The following is a 26150-nucleotide window of genomic DNA, read 5'->3' as shown; positions in this document are numbered from 1 at the left end:
TGGCGTAAGCTCATGTGACGAGCTTATTTAATAGCACTTAATTCAGTTGTTTACCCAAACAACATTCTTATTTAGGAATTTTGCAGACACACTTTGAAAATGTCTTTTTTTGATCTTTCAGCAGTTTGTGCCTCAATCGTGCCTGAGAAGTCAAGTAAATATATAAATTGACTATGAATTTGACAATTACATTAAATGATTAAATCATGATGGAAAACAATAGACTGTCGTATCCATTTAATAATAGAAATTATCACCTTTATAAAGAACAACTTCGTTCCCCAAGAATCTATTACCATTGATTCTATAATTATTTTTTGTTGAACTAATACATAGAGCAATAAAACTTCATCATCTTATTTTATTTTTTAGGTTATAAAACACAAGCTAATTATGTTCATCAATTAATTATATAATTAGCATGGCCAATGAAAAACCTTCTGGTGATATCAATATGTATATTTTATAATTCTTATTCTCATCTCTATGTTGTTAAGTGAACAAAATATTAAATAAAGAATAAAAATATCAATTAATGTCGCCAAAAAATTTGTTGGGATATTCTATAGTATTTGTATGGAGATATTATATAAAGATTATAACTTCGTTATTTTTATAAGGTTATAATTTCATTATTTTTATAAGGTTATTTTATATACAATTTCACAATGATAAGATATTGTCCATTTTGGACCTAAACTTTTAAGTTTTGCTTTTGGTTACCTTTTAAAAGTTTTCTTAATCATTGAAATATGTATGTATTTTTATAAGTTTTTATTTCTCTTCTTATTTTATCAAAATAGAATCTTATTTGTATCCTAACAATCCTCTCCTCAAATAAGGGATCTAATCTTTCATGCAGCGGAATATATTATATCACACTATCACTTATAACTTTATAAGAGTTATAATTTATTAATTTTCAAATATGATTTATTTTATATTTACATTTTGTAAAGATATAATTTTTATCAAAGGAACATAATCAAATTTTGTTTATAATATTTTTATTTATAGAAAAAATTATGATACAAAATCAAATATTAATATTATTTTATTTTAAAAATAAAGAAATAAATCATAAAATAATCAAAACAAATTAAATCTAAATATTCAAAACATAAATAAAAGATTCTTATCAAAACTAATTTATTTTCTTAAATATGTTTAAGCATATTTCCAACATAATTCTAAGTCTGTCTCACTTTCATCTTTTTATCAATATATTTAACAACTAATCGTCCACGTGAAGCTTCATAAACTATAATCCTATTCAGAAGAAAAACGGACTACTATCTTAAAAAATTGATCCCAAATTCGTTTAATACTCTTTGTATGGTTCTCTCTCCATTAATCTATCTTACCTTGTTTCTAACATCCGCCTAATGAATTAAGTGCCAGATTGGAGTTTTATTGTATCTTATAACAAAAACAATGACAATTAAAGTAAGATAAGAGCATTATTAATTTAAAATTAAACCCCTGGTAATACTTTGTTTCTAAGCTAGCTACATCAGAATTGTGTGAGCGTCAAATGCCATACATATCCTGTTTTTAACTCAACAGATAGTAAATAGACCAACATTATGTTTATGAAATTATTTTCCAGAATCTGCTTGTAATTGTAAAGCTATTGCAAGAGAGTCTATGAAAGTGTTTTCATTGTAGGCATCAATAATTTTTAAATGAGATATGATAGTGTACTTTTGACTAATAATTACAAGTCTGTAACAATAATTGTAAAGCTATTGAAAGAGAATGTAATGATGAAGAATTGGAGCAGAGAAGAATGTATTGTAATTGCGAATACCTGCGACTGCGAGTGTTGTCTGGCGGAATGATCAACACTTCTCAAAATCTTTATCAATTGAGATGTTGCTCCAAATCCAGCTTTCATTAGATACAAATTTAAAAAATAATTTAAAAAATTTTCTAATGAAAAAATACTTTTTATCTTCGATACAAAAGCTCTTAAAAAAAAACATTTATGTTTTGTATCCTAACATAATCAAATTCTTCTTGCCATTGTTTTTTCAACTATTAACGATATAACTCATCTGAATTAATACAATTTTTTTTGGTACCTTCAATAATCATTTTATACTTTTTTTTTAAAAGTTTTTTCTTCTTTCTCATGAGTCAAGTAAGATATATTTAAGACTTGGAGCTGAAACATGTTGAAATAATTCCGGATTAGCTAATTACATTGAGCGGCCATTCTCAATAATAAACAAGATAATAATAATGGAGAGAGAAAACAATAGAATTGATGAATTTTTTTAAAAAAGGATATTTTTTATAAATTCAAGATTATTAAATAATTTTGTTTAAGCTTTTAATGCTTATGAATTAGTTAAAAATAATTTAAAATAATGAAGAGGGAATAAATAATATTATTATCTTTCCTTAAATTACTTAAAATTAATTTTCTCAAAATATTTTTATTAAAGAAAAAACTGAAGGATACAAAAATCCTTGAAACAAACATCCATGGACCATGGGCGAGTTAGCCCAGAATCTTTGTCTAAAGGAGTCAAGTCCCAACTGTTTTAGTTGAAGCCCAAGGTGGAAAATGAGATGACCCAGTCCATGGAAGAAAAGTATAGGCCCATCCATCATTCTATGTTCTTCTTCCCATTTTACTTATATACCCTTGTGAATTCAAAAGAAACGAGAAGGAAAAAAATATAAGCAAAAAGGACAAAGAAGAATAGTGATATTTTTTTTAATTTTTTTTAAAAATAATAAATTTTGTTGATCAAACATTTCATTTAATAAATCTTTCTTTATGACAACTAAAGTTGGTAATTTTAATAAACTTTAATTAATAATTAAAAAAATGTCATTAACATTTTTTTACAAAGAAAGAAAATAAAAATAATAATAATAATTCGATGCATGGAAATAATAAAGAAAGAAGTGGAGAATATTTTTTTACCTTATTTATTTGGATGATTCAAAAAAGTGAGAAAAATAAATAAATAAATTAGAGAATTACACAAAAAGTTTTCTATAATAACTTTTAAAAAAATCAGTCTAATTCAAAAGAAATTTAATTCTTACATTATTTTTTCTCAACCAGAGGTTATTTATTACTTTTTAGTATAAAATATTTAATTAAAAAACACAAAATTAAGCAATAAATATTCCCTTCCTCGTCACGGCAATTAGGAGTATTTTAGTTTTCTTTTATGTAACTAACTACCCTTTGATTTCAATTTTTTTCATTGGATACTTCTACCCTTATATTTGTATTACACATTTCATAACTTTTAAAACTAGTTCACTCTTTGCAATAAAAAAAATAATAAATAAAAAAAAAGACCTACCTATTTTGAAATCTTAGTTTTTTTTTTTTACAACTACTCTCAACCTTTTCAAATAAATGTACAAAAGCACAAAATATATCTTTCTTTTACTAGTAATTAATAAAAGGAATGTCCTATTTTAGTATTTACATTCGTTTAGACTTTTCTTTAACTAATTTGTTCAATTATCTCACTATTTTGAAGAAAATTGCACATTTTTTATTTTATCTTTTTTTTCCCCCATTTTTTACAATAAGACACATGACACCTCTTTTTCACTAATATATAATAACGGGTTCGACACATGAAGAAAAAATTGAACAACTAAGGAGAAGAAAGATCATTAACTAATCTAGTACTATAATAATTCATTACATATCATATTAAAAATTAATTAGAAACATGATCACCTGATTTACGGTGAAAGAAACATACATGTTCTCAAAATGAGGGGACCAAATAAGAGGGCACCTTGTGATGAAGGTGACAGATGAAGGAAATGTTGGTGGATGGAGGAGGGTACCTCCCAACAATGTTGAATGGGATTGGGGACAACCTCTTTTCACCAAATGCATTCGCCAAACGTTGGAGTCAACTAATAAGTTTAGGACGAGACCCAACACAAGGCCACAAAATTCTGCTTTAACAAAAGAGCATATCCCTAATTAGTGGCAGAATAATCCACCAAGAAAGAGACCTTAGTCATTCTGAATTAGACCACCACTTACTGCTAAACCTATCGATCCAACTTTTGACTACTCCATCAACACTAATCTTTATTTTATCAACAACTGAAAATGAAAATGTCGGCAATGAAATGTTCCTAAACAACTCCAGGACCAGAAGCATTGAACAATTAGCTATGCTATCGATGACAAATTTTATTCGGTGTCCATCCACCAAACTAAATAAGAAAAAGTTAATTAGATTAAGACCATAATACATATATATTAATAATTTTTTATACATTACTTTTTAATAATTCAACAATTAAATAAAAAGTTCTTATTCAATAGACTAATTATACAATTTTTTTATAAAAGAAATTTAAAACTGTGGAGTAAGTTGAATGTAATGTATACTATACTTTTTAAATATAAATAAATATTAATATAAATTATTTAATTACAAATCTCTAATTTATTTTTTTAAACAAAGGTAATATACATGACATTGAGATAATACCCAAATATTAAATAATTCAACTATTAAAATTTAACTCATACTTACACATATGAATATTTCTAATAAATAAACTCACATTTTAATTGGAATGTATTAACAATTTACACTTAAAATTTAGGATGAAAGAATTTCATCATTCTAATTTATTTTAGAGATATCATAGTAATTTAATTAACTAATATATATAATTTAAGTATGTTAATTGATAAATCTATTATGCACGAAATTTAAATAGTTAATAATTTTAGTAACTACTTAAGTTTCGTTCATATAATACTTAAATATTTTATCAATTAACATGCTCAAATTATAACTTACAGTGCTAGTCTACACTGAGTTTCAAACATAAATATATTTGAAATAAAATATAATTATATTTGAACGTAATTATAAATTTCAACCATGATTTTTGTAGTAAAATTTAAAAAAAGTTGTATGATTAATATAATTTCAAAAGTGTTAATTAGGTTCTACAAGTTGTAAATTTGAAAATTTTCAATAATTATAAATAGTTTATAATTTTAAAATTTTAGTTTTTAAAAAGTAGTTTAGTTTTTTTTATATAAAAAAAATTATCTTCAAAATAAACTCATTTAAAAATTTCTTATATTGTTAAAATTATTTTAAGAGTACATTTGTATGATGCTAACAATGGTAATAGTAGTATTAATGATGATAATGACAATAACGACTAAAGTAATAATGGTAGCGATAATAAAAGTGGTAGTGGTAACAATTATGATAGTGCAAGTGTCAATGGTGACATAATAATTCTGACCTAATGGACTAGTGTGACTAGCCCACAAATAAATTTGTATTGGACTTTAAAAATGATGGCCTAAATATAATCATGTTATTTTGGACTGTCCAACTAAGATTGGTAGGCCAAATGAACTTAAATTTAGTTGACTCGTAGGCTTACGAACTGATATATGAATGATGATACATGATGATGTTTAAAGTTGCTTGAAAAGGAGATTTGATGAAGTTAATTAAGTTGTATGTTGTATGTTGTTTATAGTTGATCAAGTTACTAAGTTGATAGGCATGTGGTAAAGATACATATCTTAGTTGAGATATATAAAAACTAGAGGAGAGTAAAGTAGTTTTAGAAATTAAAATATTTTATTGTGTGGATATAAGTTGTGGTGCTCTGAAAGCTTAGTTGAGAACCTTTTAAGTTGACTTCTAAATAGATAATTGTTTTAATTAAGTTGTCTCTTTTAAGTTTTATGTGAAATTTTTATAGGAGTTAAATCAAAGCATATGTGTATAAAGTGACCAATTAAGTAAAATATGAAGTTGATGAGTAAATCCTTAACTGGTTACTAGAATGGTGTATAGTACTTTGAGAATAGTTGACGGGTCAATCTCATAAGAGATTTAGTTTATACATGTTAAGGTCGTGGTAGACACACTCAAACTATTATACCATAACAGTAGTATTAGATTTTCATAATTTAAATGATGAAATATGAAAAATCAAATTAAGTTATATACCTAACACTCTTAGAGACCTAATAATATTATCTATAGTGACCATTATAATAGTGATAATGATAATATAATTAATAGTAATAACTACACTAGTAGTGATAATATTAATAATGATAGTAGCAATCATAACTTAAAAAGATTATTGTCAAATATAATAAGAGTGTGCTTTTCTAAAATTTAAAATTAAATTCATAATTTTAATTTTATTATTATCGAAGAACACAAAGAATAATAACCTCTATCTAACTGAGAGTATCTATCGGATGAAATTAATAGTATATTCAAAATTACAATTAAGTTTCTCTTCTCATTTAATAGATTTAATTTTTAACTTAAAAGTAAAATTCTCTAGCATATTTGAGATTTTTACTAAATTGAAGTTAACAAAATTTGTGATTTTTAACATATTTAAGTTAATAACAAAGAGAGCGTGTTATTAACACATTTAGAAAATGAATGTAAAAATATTTTATAATTGAGTTAAAAATCATTTAAACTTTATTTTAATTAAACCCATTATTTAAAATTTGTACTTGAAAATAAAAAAACAAGCTTGCAAAAAAAAGAAGCCTAATTCAATAAAATCTAATAGAATTGAAATTAAATTGATTTGGAAGTGCAATATTTGAAATGAAGCTGATAACATTAAAATATGAATTAAATAAGATAATATACATCTCATTTAAAATGATAGTGATACACGTGATGAAAAAAAGAAGAAACACATACACGATATCCGTAAACACCATGGTCTTTGGTCGAGAAGAGATGTAAGTTGAATATATGAAAAGTTATGAGAAAAGAAGAGAATAGATATATAGTTACATAGACTAGTCCAATCCTCTGCAATAAAAAGACACAGAGACATAGGCACACAAGAAGTAAAAAGTAAAAAGTGATGTAAGATTTGTGTTGCATGTGTAAATAGAGAGAAAATGGAATCAGCAAGAGTGGAAGTTGAAGGCATGAGGAAGGTGTGGATGATGATGGTTAGTGGATTCTTTGTGGATCCTCCATCTGAGATGAAGAAAGTCATCAACGGAACATGGGAGCTTGAGGGGTCCCTGGGTGTGGTAGCCATAAACCTCGTAAGCCTTATCCAGAAGGTGCTTGAAGAGAGGGTGATACAGATACCAAATTGGAATCATAAATCTTTCACACCCATGCCCACCACCCTCTTCCACCTCAACTGCTAGCCATCCCTTCTTCACCTTCATATTCACTAAGGATTATACTTATACACCTCTTTCTCTTCTTTGCTCTTTGCTTTCACCCTTTCTTCCTTTTCTTCTTCTCTATATATATATATATATACACAAATAATAATAATAATAATAATGCTTTTTCTTTTGCATTATTTTTTGTCAACTTTTTAAAAATAAAGTATGCATATCAGTGTTATCTTTTTCTTTTTTTTTAAGTGGGGATTAAAGAAATCTCAATCATATATAATAAGACGACATTATAATGAATCGTGACGCAGCACACGATTAATAATAGTAACACTGTCATGGTATCATTAATTAGCATGGCACTAGCACCCTACGGATATGCTTTTATTTAATTTTTCTTTATCCAAATACTAACCCTGGACTCACTACCTTTATAATACTCAAACTAAAATATAAATTAGTCAAACTTTACACGTACGGATGTCCGGCCATTTCTCTCTCCTTATCTTTAACAATAATATTTTGACTATATTCATATTTTAGTCCTAAAAAATAAGAAATGGGTTAAGAGCTTACACGAAAAAAAATATATTATCTTTAAATAAATACTAACCAATCCAAAGCTTTATTTTTTCTTCTTCTAAAACATAATGATTATTTTAAAGTTTAAGTTTAATTGATTTTTTTTTTAATTATATCTATTCAATAGGCGTTTTTTTATATCAGTTATTTACTTATCTTTTTATAAAACAAAATAATAGAGTTTAAAAATGAGATATATTAAATAAAAAATTTAAATCTAAATATTTCTTAATTCATATACGTTAATCTTAATAACTAAAACTTAACTTTTGGAATAGAAAGAATAAAATTTAACTCTTAAGACAAATTAATTATCATGTATGTTAATAACATTGATAAGAACTAAAAAGATTAAAAAGCTACAAATATTAAATTAAAAAATTTATCGTAAATTATAAAAACTAAAAATAATTAAAAAATATATACTTTAAACTAAAAGAACTAAAAGAAAGAATAAGTAAAATTATATGATTTTAAAAAAATTCTTTTAACCTTTAAAAAATTATATGTACTTCTACGTCTTATATTTATAAACGAGTTAATCTTATATTTGTATTATCTTTTGAGTTTTTTCCTAATGGGTCGTGTGCATATTTAAGTGTAGTTTGATTTTAAAAAGTCCAACGCAAGCAAATTTTGTAACCACATGCTGACACGAAACGAATCTTCTGACTAATTTAATGCATTTAAATCATTGAATTTATAATAATAAATCAAATTGTAACGTATATACATTTAAGTTAAAATATTTATTATACACATATCATAATCTATTTTTATAAATTTAATGATTTAAATACATTAAATTATTATAATTTTTATGTTTTAAAGTTAGAAAATTTGAATTCAACTCATCATCACCCCTACCTTGATCAACAGTAATTCAGGTGTTATGTATGATATTTTGGCTTAAAAGGCATCTCTATGTTTATTTTCTTAGAAGTTATGCTCACCCTTTCAAGTCATTTTGAGAAGAGAAAAAAAGTATAAAAGAGAACAAATTTTAATTGTTTATATTAGAAGAAGAGGAAAAAAGTAGGACCTATAATAAAAATAATATCTTCATGAAGGAAGAGATTTTGTAAAATATATACAAAAATTGTGGGATTTGTTAAAAAATAGTATTTTGATCTACTTTTATCTTGTTTTCTTTTTCAATTTCAACACTCTAAAAATGTACCTATTTTTATTCATTCTCTCTTTTCTCATACTCCTTAATTTCTTTTATATTTCTCTTGTCACCCCTCAATGTTGTTTTATTCCTTGAGGCATACGTACGTTACAGGGGTCCAGTTTATTCTTTCTTCCTTTGCAGTTCCTTTCTTTTTATTTCCATACTGTACAAAAGAGAAAGGATATATCCGGAAAACCAAAATAAATAAATAAATAAATAAATAAGGAAGGTTTCCTTTATGACGTGATTCTACCCTAAAGAAGCACAAGTGGCCGTGTTTCTATCTAGCAATTAAACATTTTAAGAGATTGATTCAAACGCATACGGGGAATAAAGTATTATTTTGCTATTTTGAATTATTATTATTATTTTTTTATAATTCAAAGATATGTCTCAAAATAAAAAATAAAATAAAAAAAAGAAATAACATATGGTAATGTTTGGACGTACTAATGAGTAAGGTATAGGTAGTGCGGACCATACCCTGATTTGCGGCTTTACTTTGATGTTTGTGGTAATGGCTGAAGCTGAATGAAGAGAAATAAATATGTGATAGTTCAGAATTGGCCGGTGGTGCTGCTGCTGGTGCTGCACTCTTCCCAACATTATCATTATCAATTCAACTCTCCTGCTTCACCTCTTCCTTTCCTTCCACACCACTCACTCACACTTCATCTCTAATCATTACTCCCACTCTAATGAATTAATATTTTATTAAAATAATAATAATAATAATTTTAATGATTATTGTACCAGAAAATATAAGACAATTACATATCACAATACATGACATGACTATCACTCCGACATTAACTGTTTGACTATGCTGTCTTGGTCATACTGACAATTAAGATGGCCGAATGACCACATATCGTGATGTCTTGACTCCTTTAACCACTTGGTCACAATTATGATCATCAAATCAACCAAATCATCACTAATCTTATTTCTCTCTCTAAATTTTATTTGTTGTTCGACTTAGTCATAATGAAATGAAAGTTTAAGGGTTGTAATTGTTTGAGATGAATATTTTTATGAGTTCTTTTAAAATGTAATAATATTGAGTACATTTTTTTTTTCTAAACTGAGTAAAAAGGTGAACATTTAAAATTTTCTAATGTAAAATTTATTATTTGAATTCTTTTTTCATGTTTATTACTACCTCCTGTTCTTTCCGTAAGAAATAAATTACGGTATATTTCTTATAAAAAGAACCAAAATAGTATTATATATACAAGTGAATCTCATAGAAGAAAAATTTATTAGGAGAGCATCTGGTGTCCTAAAATTTATTGTTATGAAGATGAAGAAGAGGTAAAAGAAAAAGGTTGATAGAAGAGATGATTGTGTTGAGCATGATTCGAATATGTATTAATAAAATAAGGAGGGTAGGTGTGGGTGGGTGATGTTTTCACTTCAGTTATATATGGTCGGAAAGTGAGTACGAATGAAAAAGAAAAACCGAATACGAATTCATCCTCTTCATTTACTCGTAGAATCTTCTGTTCCACAACTTGCCACGTGTTCGGAGATGTGAGCATGAAAAATATGAATTTCATTTTAACCTTTTTGGGTGCAGTCTTGTCTATGTTCACTTCATCCACCATCTTTCCACTTTTGAACACAACTGCTGCTTCATTCAATTCCATTACATGCAACATATTTTCAGAGAAATCAACACAACCCCAGATGCTCTTCTAAGATATGCAATGTTCATGGAGATATATAGGTTTGAAAGTTTTTTATGTCGCGCCATATTTTTTACAATTTCCTCTTCAACCCCATGCTTCAACTAATGTCCACAGTAGTTTTTTCTTTTCTTTTCTTCTTGTTGGTCCTCTTTACAATAAAATAAAAAAGTTATAGATGGATTTTTCTTTACTACATTAATATTTCAAACAATAATATTTGTACACATGATCAGTGAAAAACTACAAAGGGTTGTTAACTATCTTGGGAGAGATTACATCCGGTAAAAAAGTCTTGATGGTTCATGTTAGCTCCATATGAGTTGAAATGCACCATTGTCCATTGTAATTGGGTGACTTTGAAAAGTTATAAAGAGATATCTTACTGGTTGAATGTGGATGGGTGTCTATTAGGATCTTCAAGAAAGGCTGGTATTGGAGGTTTATGTCGTGACCATAATGGTAGCTTCAAACTAGCTAGGTTAATTTCTTTGGCACTATAGAAAAAAACTCAATCCTCTTCGTATAGATACTTGCACTTCTTCAAGGATTGAACTTTGTTGGGATGCTAGCCTCAGACATCTCACCTACAACTCAGATTCTTTGATGGTAGTGGAGCTGGTTAATAGAGTTTGATGCCAACCATTTCCATTTAAACAAACAACTCATTATTCGTAGACTACTGAGACGCGACTCATCGTGCGAGTTGTGACATACTCTACATGAAGGGATTCAAGCCGTTGAGATTTTAATTGCTTCACTCCCTTTATTCTTTTTACAACCATTTTCATTTGTATACTTTTTTTTTTCATACTTCACACTCCTAACATCTATTCCACAACTTCTCCTATATTTTTCTTATCAATGAATGATTTGTTATATAATAAAAAAAACTAAACATTTTAAGAAATATATATTTTATATTCAAAATTCAAATATTACTCTTCTTTATCATTTGAATATTCAATTTCATATTCATTTTAATACTTTTAATTTCTTATTACTTTAAATATATAATTTTAATATTTTTTAAAAAAGAATATCAATAAATAATAAAAAGTAATTTTGTATCATAATATAATTTTTTATTATAGATCAAAATTGTTTATTTATTATAAATTTTAATTACATAAATAAATAATTATTAATAGTAGTGTCAATAAAATCACAGTCAAAATAATTACAATTAATGTTTAAACCAATTATTAATAGTAGTGTCAATAAAATAGGTGTCTTACTATGTAGCAAAAACAAATGTGTCTTGTAAATGGGCCATATCTATTAATTGGGTTTGACAGCCATAGAGGCCCATATAAGCAAAAACGAGAGCCCCTTTATAAGGATAACACTGGTGCTACTTATCGTAATGTTGTGTTTCTCAGATTTTCTTTCTGTGCGAATAGTTCTTCGATTCTTGTCTATTGTACGTTTTTATCTCTGAAACTTTCAATATTTTTGTAAAATAGCAAGTTCAGCTTCTTGGTTGGACCTTGATGCTTCTACGGTTCCGTCAATCTTTTTCTTAAACTTGCAACATCAAAATTTGCAGTATCACTCGTCTGAATTTGATTTTCCCGTGATATTTCAGGCCCTTTATCACTGCAACATCTTACTCTTTCTTCTTTCTTCTTTTTAATTTGAGCAAACATACTCTGTCCTAATGTTTTGAGCAATTGTTCTTGAATGTTCAAGAACGTACGATGTCGTACAGACCTGGAATATTGATTTTGATGTTTAGGGTTTAGAGATTTTCTCCCTAATCAGATTTGCAATTGTATGGTGCCTCTCTCCCCAAATTTTGATGGTGTAATTCTCACAGCTTACAATTATATTGTGAAAATGAACCAACCTAGCAGGGGTAGTATTTTCTCAAATATCTGAACTGGAAGGGACATGAAAGTGGTGGGTAATGTGCTTCCATCTAAGCAATTTTCTCATTAGACAGTTCTGATTGTGTAAACTTACATACAGCACTTGTCTTTACATAAAAGAATTTATACTTTTTTAAAAGAATACAACTTTTCATTCCTGCACCGTTTTATGAATAAATACTTATCTTCATAAAAAGATGCAACATTTTCATCATTTTAAAAATCTCTCACAAATTAATAGTGCATTAATACCATTTTTAATAAATAAAAAAATTTCTTTTTCTCAAGACATTGGTTAGCTTTCACGTTAAGGATGATCAGAAAACCAAAAGCTAGAAGAAATTAAGAAAGAAATATTGTAGCAACTATTATAGCACATTTCTAAAGTTACAAAAGCAACACAGTTGTGATATACATAATGCAACCTGAATCTTCCCCTGTTCAAATATGTAGCCTGTGACAGACCCCTCATTCGTTTCCTTTCTTTTCTGTTGTACATCCAGCATTGTTTAAACACAGACCCTTTTAGGTACTTATACATCTTTCAAAAGTACATTAAAGTACACATATGTATATATTATATTGTATGTCATATAAAACTACAGGATTTCAAAATTGACTCTCCAGCTCTGCTTATCTTGCTCTGGAAAGCTGTATGGCTTCTTGATCAAGAGTGGTTTCATCATTCCAAACAAATTGGTGAGTCATGAGTGAGAGTTCTTGATTCCTAGCCTCTTCAAGTTGCTGCCAATCAGCCCATCTATCTGCCAAGCCCACTCCCTGCAGCATTTTTACCACCTCTGACATCGTTGGACGATCCTCAGGAAAGCCTTGGGTGCAAAGCAATGCAACCTGAAGAATGGTCTCAACTTCCTTTGGATCATAACTCTTCAAGTTTCTATCCACAATGTCCTGCAACCTCTTTTCTCTCAGCAGATTTTTTACCTGTTTAAACAAGCTTCATTAATATAATAGTACAAGGTGAAAATATATTACAAGTTTGTAACTTTGAAGCAATATCTGTGTAAATACTTTTATCTTGCTAACCAATTAGAATTCATGTGAAATATGACTTTGATATAGTTATTATAAAGGTCAACAAACTTAGTACACATGATTGGATAATAGTGTAAAAAGCTTTTATAAGGGTTAGTGCACTTTGATTAAATTCATATATTATTTATAGGGGTTGGATCAAGAAAGGACTAAACATTAGAACAAGCTCATAACAGCAAGGCAATAACACATCCTTGTATCACCAGTAAGCAGCATTTATGTGACATGATTAAGTAATTGGTGAAACAGATTACATGATCGATCAGAAGAACATCCTCGTCTTCTTCGAGCCGAGAAAGGTCTATTGCACGCTCACCAGAGACTAGTTCAAGAAGCGTTATGCCATATCCGAAAACATCAGTCTTTTCTGAAGATTTTCCAGTGGACAAATACTCTGGGGCAATGTGACCCATTGTGCCCCTCACTTGAGTGGTGACATGAGTCATCCTTGCATCAACCAGCTTGGCTAGACCAAAGTCACCTAGAACAGCTTCAAATTCATCATCTAGAAGGATATTTGCAGCCTTTAGATCACGATGTATTATCTTAGGATTGCATTGTTCATGTAGATACTCCAAACCATGTGCAGTGCCAAAAGCCACGCGTTTCCTTGTTGGCCAGTCCAAGCCTTTCTCACCAGGTTTTAAATCTAAGGCAGCAGAGAGAAATAGTGTTAAACAATAAGCACAAAGCTTGGAAAGGGATGGATCAGATAACAAATTCCTTTATTTCTCTTATTTTCAGTATGGACTAATGATATTTGTTCATCTTGGACAAAACTTAGATACAGTATTATATATATTGTTAGGACTGATCTCCAATTCAAATTCAAGTTTTATCTTGATAATATGCATTGACATTTAATGAAAATCATTTATTACATATATTTATGGTGATGAAACTTTAGTTCCAATTTGAGAAACATATATGATACTCTATGAGTACTCCATATTTTGTTGTCAATATTTTCACATGCTCAAGACTGAAACTTAAGTTTGAATTTGAAGCATGGTGAAAATGATAAAAACAGCAATCTAGTTTTAGTTTTACCTCTGAGTCGATATGCTACACTAAGATTTTCCATGAAAGGGTATACAAGGATTTTTTCAGTTGTGGTTGTGCAGAAGCCAATTAGTCTTAGGAGGTTTCTATGAACTGCAACGCTTATAAGTTGAACTTCTCTCTCGAATGCAGCCTCTCCACCAGGATTATGATAATCAAGAAGGCGTTTTACAGCGACCTTTGTGTTATCAGAGAGTACTCCTTTGTACACTTTTCCAAAACCACCCTGACCAATTACATTGCTTTCACTGAAATTTTTAGTGGCAAGTTGGAGTTCACGCCAAGAAAATTTTCTCAACTGCCCAAAAGAAACTTTGGTATCGTCTTCACCTGTAGAATTAACTTATCAGATATTACTATTACTTTTCTATGGTGTAAGGAATATGAATTAGCCCACCCTGGTTGTCTACAGAAATCAAAAGGAAAATGAGAAAAATTTGAAATTTATATTGAATAGAAAATCAAATTAAAGAAAAATTATTATTATTATTTAATTTTTTTTCATTTCCCCTTTATTTTATTTTCAACTAAATAAAAGATAATATATCACTATTCGTGTTTTTTTTTTCTATTTCCTTTCATCCCATTTAAATGTAGTATGAAACTCTTAAAATATCTATAAAGGAAGGATGCAAATGAATTATTATATTTCTAAGTATGTATTTGGATTTGCGGATGAAAATTTGATTTTCATCTTTACCAGCATTGACCAAAATCAATTTCTTCAAAACGCAGAAGTAATCTTTACTAGTATCGGCTAAAATTGATTTTCATCTATAGAATCATGTAAAAATAAAGAATTCCAAACATACATAAAAATGAAGAATCACGTTTTAGAAGGAAAAAGTGTGAGTTGTCTTACCAGAACGTGTATCCAAACACATGCTAAGTCTATGATTATGTACTTGTATTTACGTGTAAGGTTGATTCTGATTTTGTATGGAATTATGCTTTATCTTAATACAAACGTAATTGTAACAAAAAAAAAAAAATTCTATGTGCAAAACTTTCCGTATCCTATTCTTATAAATTGAATACACTTTTAGAGGATAAACTAAATAATATTAGCTTTAAATAATTTTTTGATACATGTTAGCTTTTAATTAATATGAAAATTAACAAACAACATTTCCTCTCCCTCTATATATAATAAATCATAAATGTAACTATTAATTTACTTTCTTTGTTTATTTTTGTGGATCTTTGTTTCTTTGTTCTCATTATAAGAGAAAGTTAGGATATTCTAGTTTAATTGCTTCCCTTTTATTTTTTATTTTAAAAATTTAGGCTACAAATAGTAAAAGTAACTTTTTTATTTTCACTTTTAATAATGAAAATATCATTTTATTTTATTTTTAAAAAATTATACAGAAAACAACAAAAACTCCTTATTTAAAGCGTAAAACATTTTCACTGATGCTTATACAAACTTTTAAAATTAGAAATTAAAATAAAATAAGCTGTCATTATTATAATTAAAATAAAAATAGAAAATGTGTTTTTTTTATCAAACGACTCTTATTTTCATCATTTTATAGATAAATATTTATAAAAAATAAAAAATAAAAAAAAGGAAAAAAAGCAAGATATCATTTTTTGAATTATCTGGCAAAACAAAAAATGAAATGAGAATTCATTTTCTCAAAAGGGAACATTTCCTTATTTCCAACTAGGCATTGATAAGTTATGGTGAGGCAAAAGGGTGTTGAAAAGAAAGGAAAAATTACCTGAAACATCAACAAAGATTTCCCTTGTGCGCCTAAGCATTTGATGGTATCCATACGTAAGGATAGCCCCAAGACACAGAAGTGCAAAAGCACCACAACTTGCATAACGTACAATTTTTGCCATTTTTGATTTGTGGGATGAATCTACAATAAGAGATAAAGTTTAGGTACGTACTAGCTTACTAGCTAACCTTTTTTATTCATAGTTCATATTCTTCAACTTTAATTACATTTTCTTTCACATGTATCAAAAACCTATGACAGATTCTTTTTGTCTGTGTTAAACAATCAAACCTGGATTTTCAGATTTAAAATCACAAGGTTGATCGAAGCCAGGGCCACATTTAAGATGCGTATCTGAAAAGCTGAAAGCAATCATGGAAACGAAATTTCATTAGTTAAGAGCATACAGAAAAATGTTTGTTATTAAAAGAACATACGCAAATGAATATGAAGTTGTAATAAAATTTAGGGAAAATTTACTTAAACATTGGAATTGAAAAGAGTTGCATTGGGATACTTCCAGTAAGATCATTGGATGAAAGATCCCTGTCAAATGAAAAAAACAAACCAATTATATTATCCAATGAAGTATGGAGCAACTAAAGTCATAAAAACAAAATAGTCTCAAGAATACAATTTTTTGTAGTTTTGCTGACCCTTTAATTGTTCACACATACAAGGATGGAAGACCAGAGAAATGGAAAGTGATGCCTTACAGTTGCTTTAGATTGGATAGTTGACCCCATTTAGCTGGTATAGGACCGCTAAAATTATTGTCAGCAAGATTTAGATATTGTAGGTTTGTCATGTTTGAAATGTAATCAGGCAAGGATCCTGAAAGATTGTTATTGTGCAAATCCCTGCATGAAAAGTGTAATTAAGACAAATCATGCAAGGAAAACATAAGAGATAGTTTGTCTTACAAATTGAGGATGAATTCGTAATTACATAAATTATTCTCAGTAAAATGATGAGCATGACTTTTAAAAGTTTTCAACAGAGAATGAGAGAGTCCAACATGCAATTATGCATTGTAGATTTACAAAAGTAAAATTAAACACTACCTTAATTTTCATGGCATCATACTCCTAATAATTCTAGGAAATTTTACTTAGGATAAATGAAGATGGTCTGATTATCTGGATTTAGTATAGTAGCAATAGAAGCAAATCTTATAAATGTCAACTTACAAGCTAACCAAATATTTCAATTTGGTAATAGAGGGAGAGAGTGTTCCAGAAAATCCAACTGAAGCTAAGGACCTGTAGATTGATCAGAATTGACAAGCTAAATTACTACAAATCTTAGAAATCTACAGTGAGACATAAAAATGATAGACAAGGACGAAAAGACTAGATTAAGAATATTGTAATGAGAAGTATTTTGTATTTTCTATGAGGATGAACTTACACAGATATGACATGCTGGTCTCTGCAAGTAACACGAGACCAACTGAAGCAAGGGCTCACTAAATGACTGTCCCAGTCTCTTATTTGCTTATTGGAATCATTGAGGAAATGCAAAAAATCGAGCAGAGCTTCACCTGGATATTTGCCTTGATAGTTAGTTCAGAATTATTCAATTAAGAGTGCCAAAGTAGTTAATTCAGAAATATACAGTTATGCACAAAGAAGAGAATACCTTGGTCAAAAATTGGTCTATGGAAATTGGAAATAATTTAGTAAAAATACTGGAACTCAAGCGGAAAACAATATTTTACCACACCTTCTATATCAGGATTGTTGATAGCAGAACTGAGTTTGAAGATAGTAAGGAATATGAGCCACCTCGTCAATATTTTGAGAGGACCCCTGCTAAAATTTGGGCGAAACATATAAACTTTTTTGATCTTCAAGGAAACTCACCTGGTTGAATCCCTTTTCACGGGGAAAAAATCACCAACAAAAACAGTTTAATAACATTTTAACATAAATAACAATAAAATTAAGCAGCAAAAAAAAAGTCCAGATACATATAGATGTTTTGCTCCAAAATCCAAATAGTAACACTATATATATATAGCCAGCAGGATATAAAGTCTACAACAGCAACTCCTTGTTTTCAAAGATGAATGCGAGAGAGAAAAAGCAACATATGACATAAAAGCTTAAGAAACCAATATAGAAACATAGAACATTTGTTCATCAAAAGCATGGTAGTTACACAGAGGGACACAGTTGCAAGGGGCCTGAATATGGAATTTAGTAGGGTGATGAATTAGATTAGAAAACCAAGATGTGTCCAAAAACATAAAAGAAGAAATATAAAAACAAACCAAAATAACCCTGCACCTAGACTAATATTAGTCCATGAATTTTCAAAGTCAATCATTGATATACGTATTTTCACAACATCACATGCATGTTGATGTTTGTCTTTTATTTATGTAACAAGAAGCTAGCAAGTGTTTCTACGAAGTTAATTGACAAAGGGGAAAAATGAGGAGGGAGAAAAAAAAAAAGACATACTAGTTTAGCGAGCTTGAACATTGGAAGGAGAGAAGCAGTTGAAGAAGGAAAAGTTTAATGTGATGAATGTGATGATCAAGTGGAAGGGGCCCACGTGGCATTGAGCAATAGGAGTGAAAAGGGAAACAGCGATGACTCCTTACATTGAATTGAAAAATGTATGCAGGAAATTGATAGTGTGAGTGGTGGGAAGAGAATGAGAATCCCACTAAACAAGGATTTTCACTTTGTTGATAATAATCGCGTTTGTGATCCCTTTTAATACAAATTGACGTTAAATGCTCCAACTCCAAAGCATATATCTCATTCCCACACAATGTGGCACTAAAAATGATTTGATTATATATTCTCGTGTTCCGTGACAGTGGCTCTTCAATTGTTTTTTTAAAGGCAAAGGAGCACTTTAGATTTTAAAAGGTGGCATTAATTAGGGAAAATTGGTGGACCGTGGAAAACTCGTTGCTAAAGTGTCTTAAGAAGGATAAGGAAAGGAGGTGTGGATAATGATGGGATCACCTGTGCAGCACGTATGAAATGTTATGCTGTAGTGGGATTCTGACACTTGTAATGTGCAAAGTGGTTGACCTGCCAGTCAACTTTGTGGCCACTGCCTGAAATGTTTTTTTTATTGACATTAATCGTTATTTTTTATAATAAATGCTTTTTTATTAATATTATAATTATTAAAATAAGAATATAAATATTATTAATATTATTCCCTTATAAGAATTAAAGTTTCATCACCACCATGAATTAGTTATCGAAGCGTATGTTAAATGTAACATCGTGTTACTGAAATTCTGATTAAAAAAACATCATCATTAATACAGCAATACTGTACCTATGGACGTGTTGGATATTTCGACGACAATCAGGAACGAGAGGCAAGGAAGGATCAGCTAACTGCTACTGAGAAAGAAGATATATCATTTAGATTTGTACTTTGTTTGGATTGAAAAATCCAAAAGGCCAAAATTCTCACGTGTTCACTTACTTTTTTTTTTCTTTTCCTTTCTTTGTGTTTTATGGAAACGTTATGTATGTTTTGAAGAATATAAAGGGGGTTAATTACAACAATATCCTGATTTAAGTGGTGTTTATTTCTTTTTTCCTTAAAAGAAAAGACTGGATCATATATATATTTAAAGAAAAGCTCTTAAAGACCTAAAGATCTTGATCTTATGAAAAGAAAAAGAAGAAAAACAACTTTTAAAAAAATTAACTAAAAGTCACTTTTGAAATAAGTTGTATATATGCTTAGTGTCTTTCTCTTTCTCATCCTAACATTTCAACTTTTCTATAACAGGAATAATATATTAAGTTGATTCGTACATAATAGGAAAAAAGCTTTCATAATTAAAACATTGTTGAAAGCAAGAATAGTCACACGGATTTAATTTGAAATATATTTATATTCAATCTTATAACTTTAATTAGACTGGATTTCCTCGGTTGGTTTATTATTCAATTTCTAATTTTATCTGATTTCGCCTAATTATATTTAGTTTGATTTGATTTAGATAAGTTTATTGAATTTATTGTTAATATATAAAAAAATTAAAAATATTATATTCGATAATTTATAATATATTTTGTCATGTCATTCACTAATAAAATGTTTAATATTATTAATTTATTTGTTGATAATTAAATATTATAGAATATCCAAAAATTGTCAAATTTTAATAACATTACAGACTCAAAATAAAATCTCCAAATCTGCCATGTTACAACATTACAAACTTAAAAACAAGATTTTTCATTAAGTCAATATTACAAAACAAGTCATTCAAGGATTCTCAGGTATTGAAAGTTTTAATTTACACTGATAACAATAATAATAAATAATAAAATATTTATTTAATTGGATGGATTAATTTCGTTCAATTCTTAGAAATCAAAATTTGATATTCGACTCAAACTGACTGAATTTCAAATTTTCAAATCTAAACTAATTAGAGATAGTTTGAAGTTTTAACCAATTTGAATTTTTTTCTTTCAATTTCCTGGGATCGTCAGATTGATTTGGATTCATGCTCACTCTTATAGTTCAAAGTAACTGATCAATTAAACAAAATCAAACATCATAACAATATAGGAGAAATCTACTTACATTGATAATACAGTACTACAAGAAAAAATTTAAGTTAAAATTATCAAATTTCTAATTTTTTAAAGCTCTTATTTTAAGTTTTACTTTTAAAGAAATTTTAAAACTCAAAAAATTGGTCCAAAAATAACCTTAGTTTATTTTATTAAAAAAAGTTTATGTTTTTAATTATCAACCTTTAAAAAACACTTAAAAAAAGCGATTTTTTTTTTACATTGAACATAATCAAACATGTTAGTCTAACTCTTTAGAACTTAAAAAAAACTACTTCAAATTAGAAATAAAAATTAAAAAAAATTTAAGTTCATCTGCTAATGTGAATTTCTTATATAAAATTATTAGATTAAATATATTTGTTAGGGTTTATTGAATCTTGAAATTTAAAATTAAAGAGGAAAACAAGATGCAGAAATTAAAAATACGAAAAATGATATTATAAAATCTCTTCTTTTAAAATAAATTCATAGTTTTGAAGTTTATTTTTCTTAAATTTTGTTTAATACAAAGTGATGTCCGAATGAGATAGATCATGGAGCATCAAGCTAGTGATGGGAGCGAAGTTATTGACATCACGTCCATATATTTAATTAATTATTGAGGATGGAATGACAAGCACTTCAAAAAGCCCAATGGCAATGGAATTAGAGGAGGAGATAATGAGCATAAATTAGGGGCCACTAAATGTATAGCTGTTGTTGTTGGGGCATATAGCTTACCTTTCCATAACTCATCCCGCTGTGTCTAGAGAAAAAGAGAAAGGCCCATTTGCTTCTTACATGGCACGTAACAAAATCTCAAGGGTTATTATTATTGAGCAATAAGAGAAATTAGAGTCACTAGTTTATTTTTCTATTAGTTTAATTTAGTGTTGATCAAAATATATTTGAATTTGTATCATAGATGGTCGACTTAGATTTGTGACCAATGTATTTCTTAGGTTTGTGGTTGACATATCTCCTAGATTCGTGACTGATCTCATTTTTAGACACGCGTGATCAACCGATCACGATGCATTGTTTTTGATCAACTGATCATGATACTTTGTTCCTTGTTAATCAATCATGACACATTGAATTAGATCGATCGACAAGATATCTGACAAACGATAACATCTTGTAAACAAGGTTTGGTTTATGATTCAATTAGTCTCTTTGTCTTTTAGATTCTAAATTAGGGATTGTGTGCCCTCTTAGGCCCATGGTCAACTTATCTAGCTACTAGGTTCATGGCCGATCTATCTTGTAGGCCTATGGCAGAACGACGACAACTAAAGGCCAACCATCTTAATAACTATCAATACACAATGTATCTACACCTTTCACGTTTATGAACTTGACTCATAAAACTACCAGATAATATACTTATTGTACTATTATAGGTCAAAGATTGATCAATCATATTTATGTCAATCACTATATGTCGCCTGATGCCAACTGATTTTGTCTTAAAAATTGGAATCGATTGGTGTGTCATGCCCATAATAATAACTCACTTAATGTACCATATATAGAATATAAATCATCATTTGATAGAAATAAGTATATTAGAGATATGCAAAATTCAAGATAAAAAGAAATGATAAAATCATGATAAGAAAATAAGTCAAAGATTAGGCTAAAACATTCTTATTGATTTTAAAGGAGAGACATGTTTCCAAGGAAAGAGAACATTCATTGTATAGAAACAAAATACATCTAAGGAGAATAGAAAAAGGAGAATTATTGAGTCATCTTTGTGATCAAAACATAATTAATTACGTTTTTACTCCTCTATTAAAAAAAATGCTAACTTGCTGGAAACCGTTAAAATTACTTACTCATTTAATTCAAGTTCCAAGCTCATAAAGTCGGATACATACATGATTATGAAGGCATAGAATGTTGAAACTATGGAAGTGAAAGGATAACAAGACACATAACTGCACATGACTTTGTACATTTAATCATGTCGACGGAGACAAATTAAGGAGAAGAAAATGAACATCATATGTCGAAAAGAAGAAAGATGAATTGAAGGCGTAGATATAACTAGACTAGACGACTTGAGTGGCACCACTAGCGATGACATGATGGTGAGTGGTATCATCTTTGTAGATGCTAAGTTTCTCTCCATCACCCCACAACGCATAGGCCTCTTCCCCATGAACCGCATCATCCCCAATGAGAAGCTCTTCCTCGGTCATTCTCAACGGAACGATGTAACTTATAACCACACAAATGATTGAAGTGGCGACGAGGTTCCAACCAATGATGAACAAGCCTCCCACGATTTGTTTAAGGACTTGGACTCCACCAGAGCCTCCATAGACTGCACCTTTGGAGTTGGTGACGGGTAGAAAGAGTGTACTTAGACGTGGCTCCGCAAATATGCCAGTGAGTATGCCTCCAAGAAGACCAGCCACAGCGTGAGTGTGGAACACGGCGAGGGTGTCATCAACCATTTCAAAGACTTTCAACTTTTTGCCTAATACCATCATGCTGAACCATGGGACACTGCCTGAAAGCACTCCCATTATTATGGCTGCCCATCCTTGAACCAAACCTGTTCAGTGTTCACAAACATCCAATGTTAACAACACCTACTTGAACCATAAAATTGTATGATTAACCAATAACAATAAATCAAGACTTGATCCATATTCCATACATATTATTAGACAAGTGTATCAGACATAAAATTAGACTTGGGTTTACATAACGAAATTTTAATAATCACTATTCTACTAAAATGATCAAGTTAATATTGGAATCTGAGTACAGATTGCATGTTGAAATTATAAACTTGCAATAACTTATTAGATTTGAACTCACATTCTTTCAAATTATATAAACTAGCAAATGTTATACGATGAGTGTCCTCTTAATTAAGAAAATCAAAATAAAAATGTTTATATTATTACAAACATAAAATATATATTTATATCTATTGTTAAAATAATTAAATATGTAATTGCGCGAATTAAATACTTCCATTTCTTAGTCAACGCCTTTCGTTAGCATGACTTCAAATAATTTAGGGATTTGGTCTTTGATAGTATGTATAAATAATGCAGTATCTGTTTGTTTCCGCTAAAATGTTGAATGTTTCATGCTTCAATATTTTGAGTAAAGTCATGAAGATATTACTACTAGTATATAATAATATATCTTTCTCGTACATTAATGTTGAATGATTAATTTGAATTTATTCTTCAAATTAATTTATCTTTCCACAAATGCGTGCAACCCGACATAGGAGGAAATGGTAATCAAGACAATTTAAAAGCATTTAAGGAATCAGTTTATTAAGCATTCAACTCTATTCAGATTTCAGATACCAAGGTCAATCGTGGAATCTCCCAGCTAGCTAGTTTCATACCCAGAATCAGAAATTTATAAATTAATAGATTCTTTGGGATCATTAGGGTTCCTATGGCACCGTGAAAGACGATGGACGCAAGAGAAATTAATGGAGTATTCGATGTGACCGATATCATTTATAGCCGAAAATCATGTTTGGGAATTCTATACATGGAGGGTAAAGTAAAATTCTCCATTCGAATTCCTAATGTAACTGTATATCATATATATTTCAGTCTCGATCAAACACAAAATTCTTAATTAAATTAGAAGTCAACATCGGGTTACTAATGAATTAGTTTATTATTCAATGGCGTTAAAATGAAGAAATTGTCATAAGTTTAATTTAAAAATTGATTAGAATAAATAAAAAAAAAAAGATTTGTTACAGAAAATTAAGTCTGGTTTAGAAAAGTTTACATTTGGATGTAAAGAAGTTGCGATATGTGTGTGATGTATATGAAGAATTTAAGATGATAGAAGAGAAAGTACGTACCAGCTCCAGGAGTGATGCAAACAAGGCCAGTTATCATGCCCTGAACGGCTCCAATAACGGAGGGTTTTTTGAAGAAAATAACGTCGAGCCAGGTCCAGACAAGGATGCTGGTGGCGGCGCAAATGTTGGTGTTAAGCACAGCCATAGAGGAGTCGGTGTTGGCGGCGTAGGGATCTCCGCCGTTGAAACCGGCCCATCCCATCCAGAGGAGGCCGGCCCCGGCCAACGTGAGTAGGACGTTGTTTGGGGGGAATCTCTCTCTGTCCTTCTTGGATCTTGGGCCGACCCAATAAGCAGCAGTGAAGCCAGCAATCCCAGAAGAAAGATGAATGACATAGCCACCAGAGTAATCCATAACACCCCAATGGAAGAGGAAACCCCCACCCCACAAGCTGAAGGCGCCAACGGTGTAAGAAAAGGTGAGCCAAAGCGGCACGAACATCATCCAAGCCTTGAAGCTCATCCTAGCCAAGACCGACCCCGCCAAGATAACGAGCGAAATGGCCGCAAAAACGCACTGAAACCACACCATGGTCGCCATCGGGTAGAAGGGCTCAATCTCCGCCGTCTCCAGCTCGCCGTTGCTGAAGTGATGCGGCGTGGCGGGCAGGGCGGCCTGCTTGAGCAAAAACTTCTGGCCCAAGGCGGGCCCGGCTTTGCCCCAAAAGGGCAGGAGCTTCTCCCCGAAGGACATCTTGTAGGCCCACGTCACCCAACAGATGACCACCGCCGCGAAGGCGTAGAGGGCCATGAAGGCCGAGTTCACGGCCCATTTCTTCTTCACGATGCTTCCGTACAGGATGACCAGCCCCGGCATGCTTTGGATTCCGACCAGCGTGGCCGCCACCATTTGCCATGCGTTGTCTCCTTTGTTCAGCCAATCTGGGACTGCCAGACTTGTCCATGCTTCGTATGCCACTGCCAACGAATTCACCGGAGGACTACTCATCGCCACCTTATTTTCACTCCGATACCATTGCTAACTCATTATATAAAACGTGCTTACGTTTTTTAATTGCATGCCATGTAAAACCTATTCATCCTTCAACAGTATTTTCTTTTTTTCTTTTTTTAAAGCTAATACAATCACATTCTTTCCATTAAAATAATATTTCCAAACTACTAAATTGACCATCTTTATAATTTTTTCTATTTATACCAAAAATATGAGAAATTTCATTATGAATATTTTCAAAGTCAAACAAAATATAATTTTTAATTAAAGAATGAATTAACAAATTATTTTCTCTTTTAAGAAAATATCTCATAATCTATTTGATTTGATTAACAATACATTTTTTTTTTGTTCGTCCTTAGAGTATCCACGTGACGAATCTCTTCGCTACGTTGGAGGCACCTCAAAAGGTGCTGCATACACAAGGTAGGATTCGAACGCCTGACCTTGCTTAAGCG

At 29.9% G+C, this 26150-nt stretch overlaps 2 protein-coding genes and 1 long non-coding RNA gene across 6 annotated transcripts; 1 reads left to right on the top strand and 2 right to left on the bottom strand.

The window, feature by feature from the left end:
• Positions 1 to 12819: 12819 nt before the first annotated feature.
• On the bottom strand, positions 12820 to 19051 carry LOC109808269 (Leucine-rich repeat protein kinase family protein). Of its 4 annotated transcripts, none has more exons than XM_020371180.3 (11): positions 18794 to 19051; positions 18051 to 18202; positions 17736 to 17868; positions 17516 to 17587; positions 17042 to 17185; positions 16806 to 16871; positions 16617 to 16687; positions 16323 to 16466; positions 14584 to 14925; positions 13788 to 14182; positions 12820 to 13422 (listed from the first exon to the last, which is right to left on the bottom strand). In XM_020371180.3, the coding sequence occupies exons 2-11, from the start codon at positions 18157 to 18159 to the stop codon at positions 13111 to 13113; spliced, it is 1788 nt and encodes a 595-aa protein (XP_020226769.1). In that variant the 5' UTR covers positions 18160 to 18202; positions 18794 to 19051; the 3' UTR covers positions 12820 to 13110. The 4 variants fall into 4 exon arrangements, with proteins under 4 accessions (XP_020226769.1, XP_020226770.1, XP_020226773.1 ...); XM_020371181.3 differs by lacking the exon at positions 18794 to 19051 and adding an exon at positions 18489 to 18787; XM_020371184.3 differs by lacking the exon at positions 18794 to 19051 and adding an exon at positions 18617 to 18787.
• LOC145954587 (uncharacterized) lies at positions 13318 to 14419 on the top strand. The gene is made up of 2 exons (XR_014431828.1): positions 13318 to 13458; positions 13664 to 14419. It is a non-coding gene; the product is annotated as an uncharacterized LOC145954587 (long non-coding RNA).
• A 3624-nt stretch (positions 19052 to 22675) lies between the features above and the next one.
• Positions 22676 to 25784, bottom strand: LOC109807579 (ammonium transporter 3 member 1). The gene is made up of 2 exons (XM_083069180.1): positions 24738 to 25784; positions 22676 to 23444 (listed from the first exon to the last, which is right to left on the bottom strand). The coding sequence occupies exons 1-2, from the start codon at positions 25684 to 25686 to the stop codon at positions 22936 to 22938; spliced, it is 1458 nt and encodes a 485-aa protein (XP_082925306.1). The 5' UTR covers positions 25687 to 25784; the 3' UTR covers positions 22676 to 22935.
• Positions 25785 to 26150: the final 366 nt, after the last annotated feature.

The sequence above is a fragment of the Cajanus cajan genome, chromosome 2 (genome assembly GCF_000230855.2).
Source record: "Cajanus cajan strain Asha chromosome 2, NIPB_CcT2T_4, whole genome shotgun sequence".
Classification (NCBI taxonomy): Eukaryota; Viridiplantae; Streptophyta; class Magnoliopsida; order Fabales; family Fabaceae; genus Cajanus; species Cajanus cajan.
This window is presented reverse-complemented; position numbering and strand designations above follow the sequence as displayed.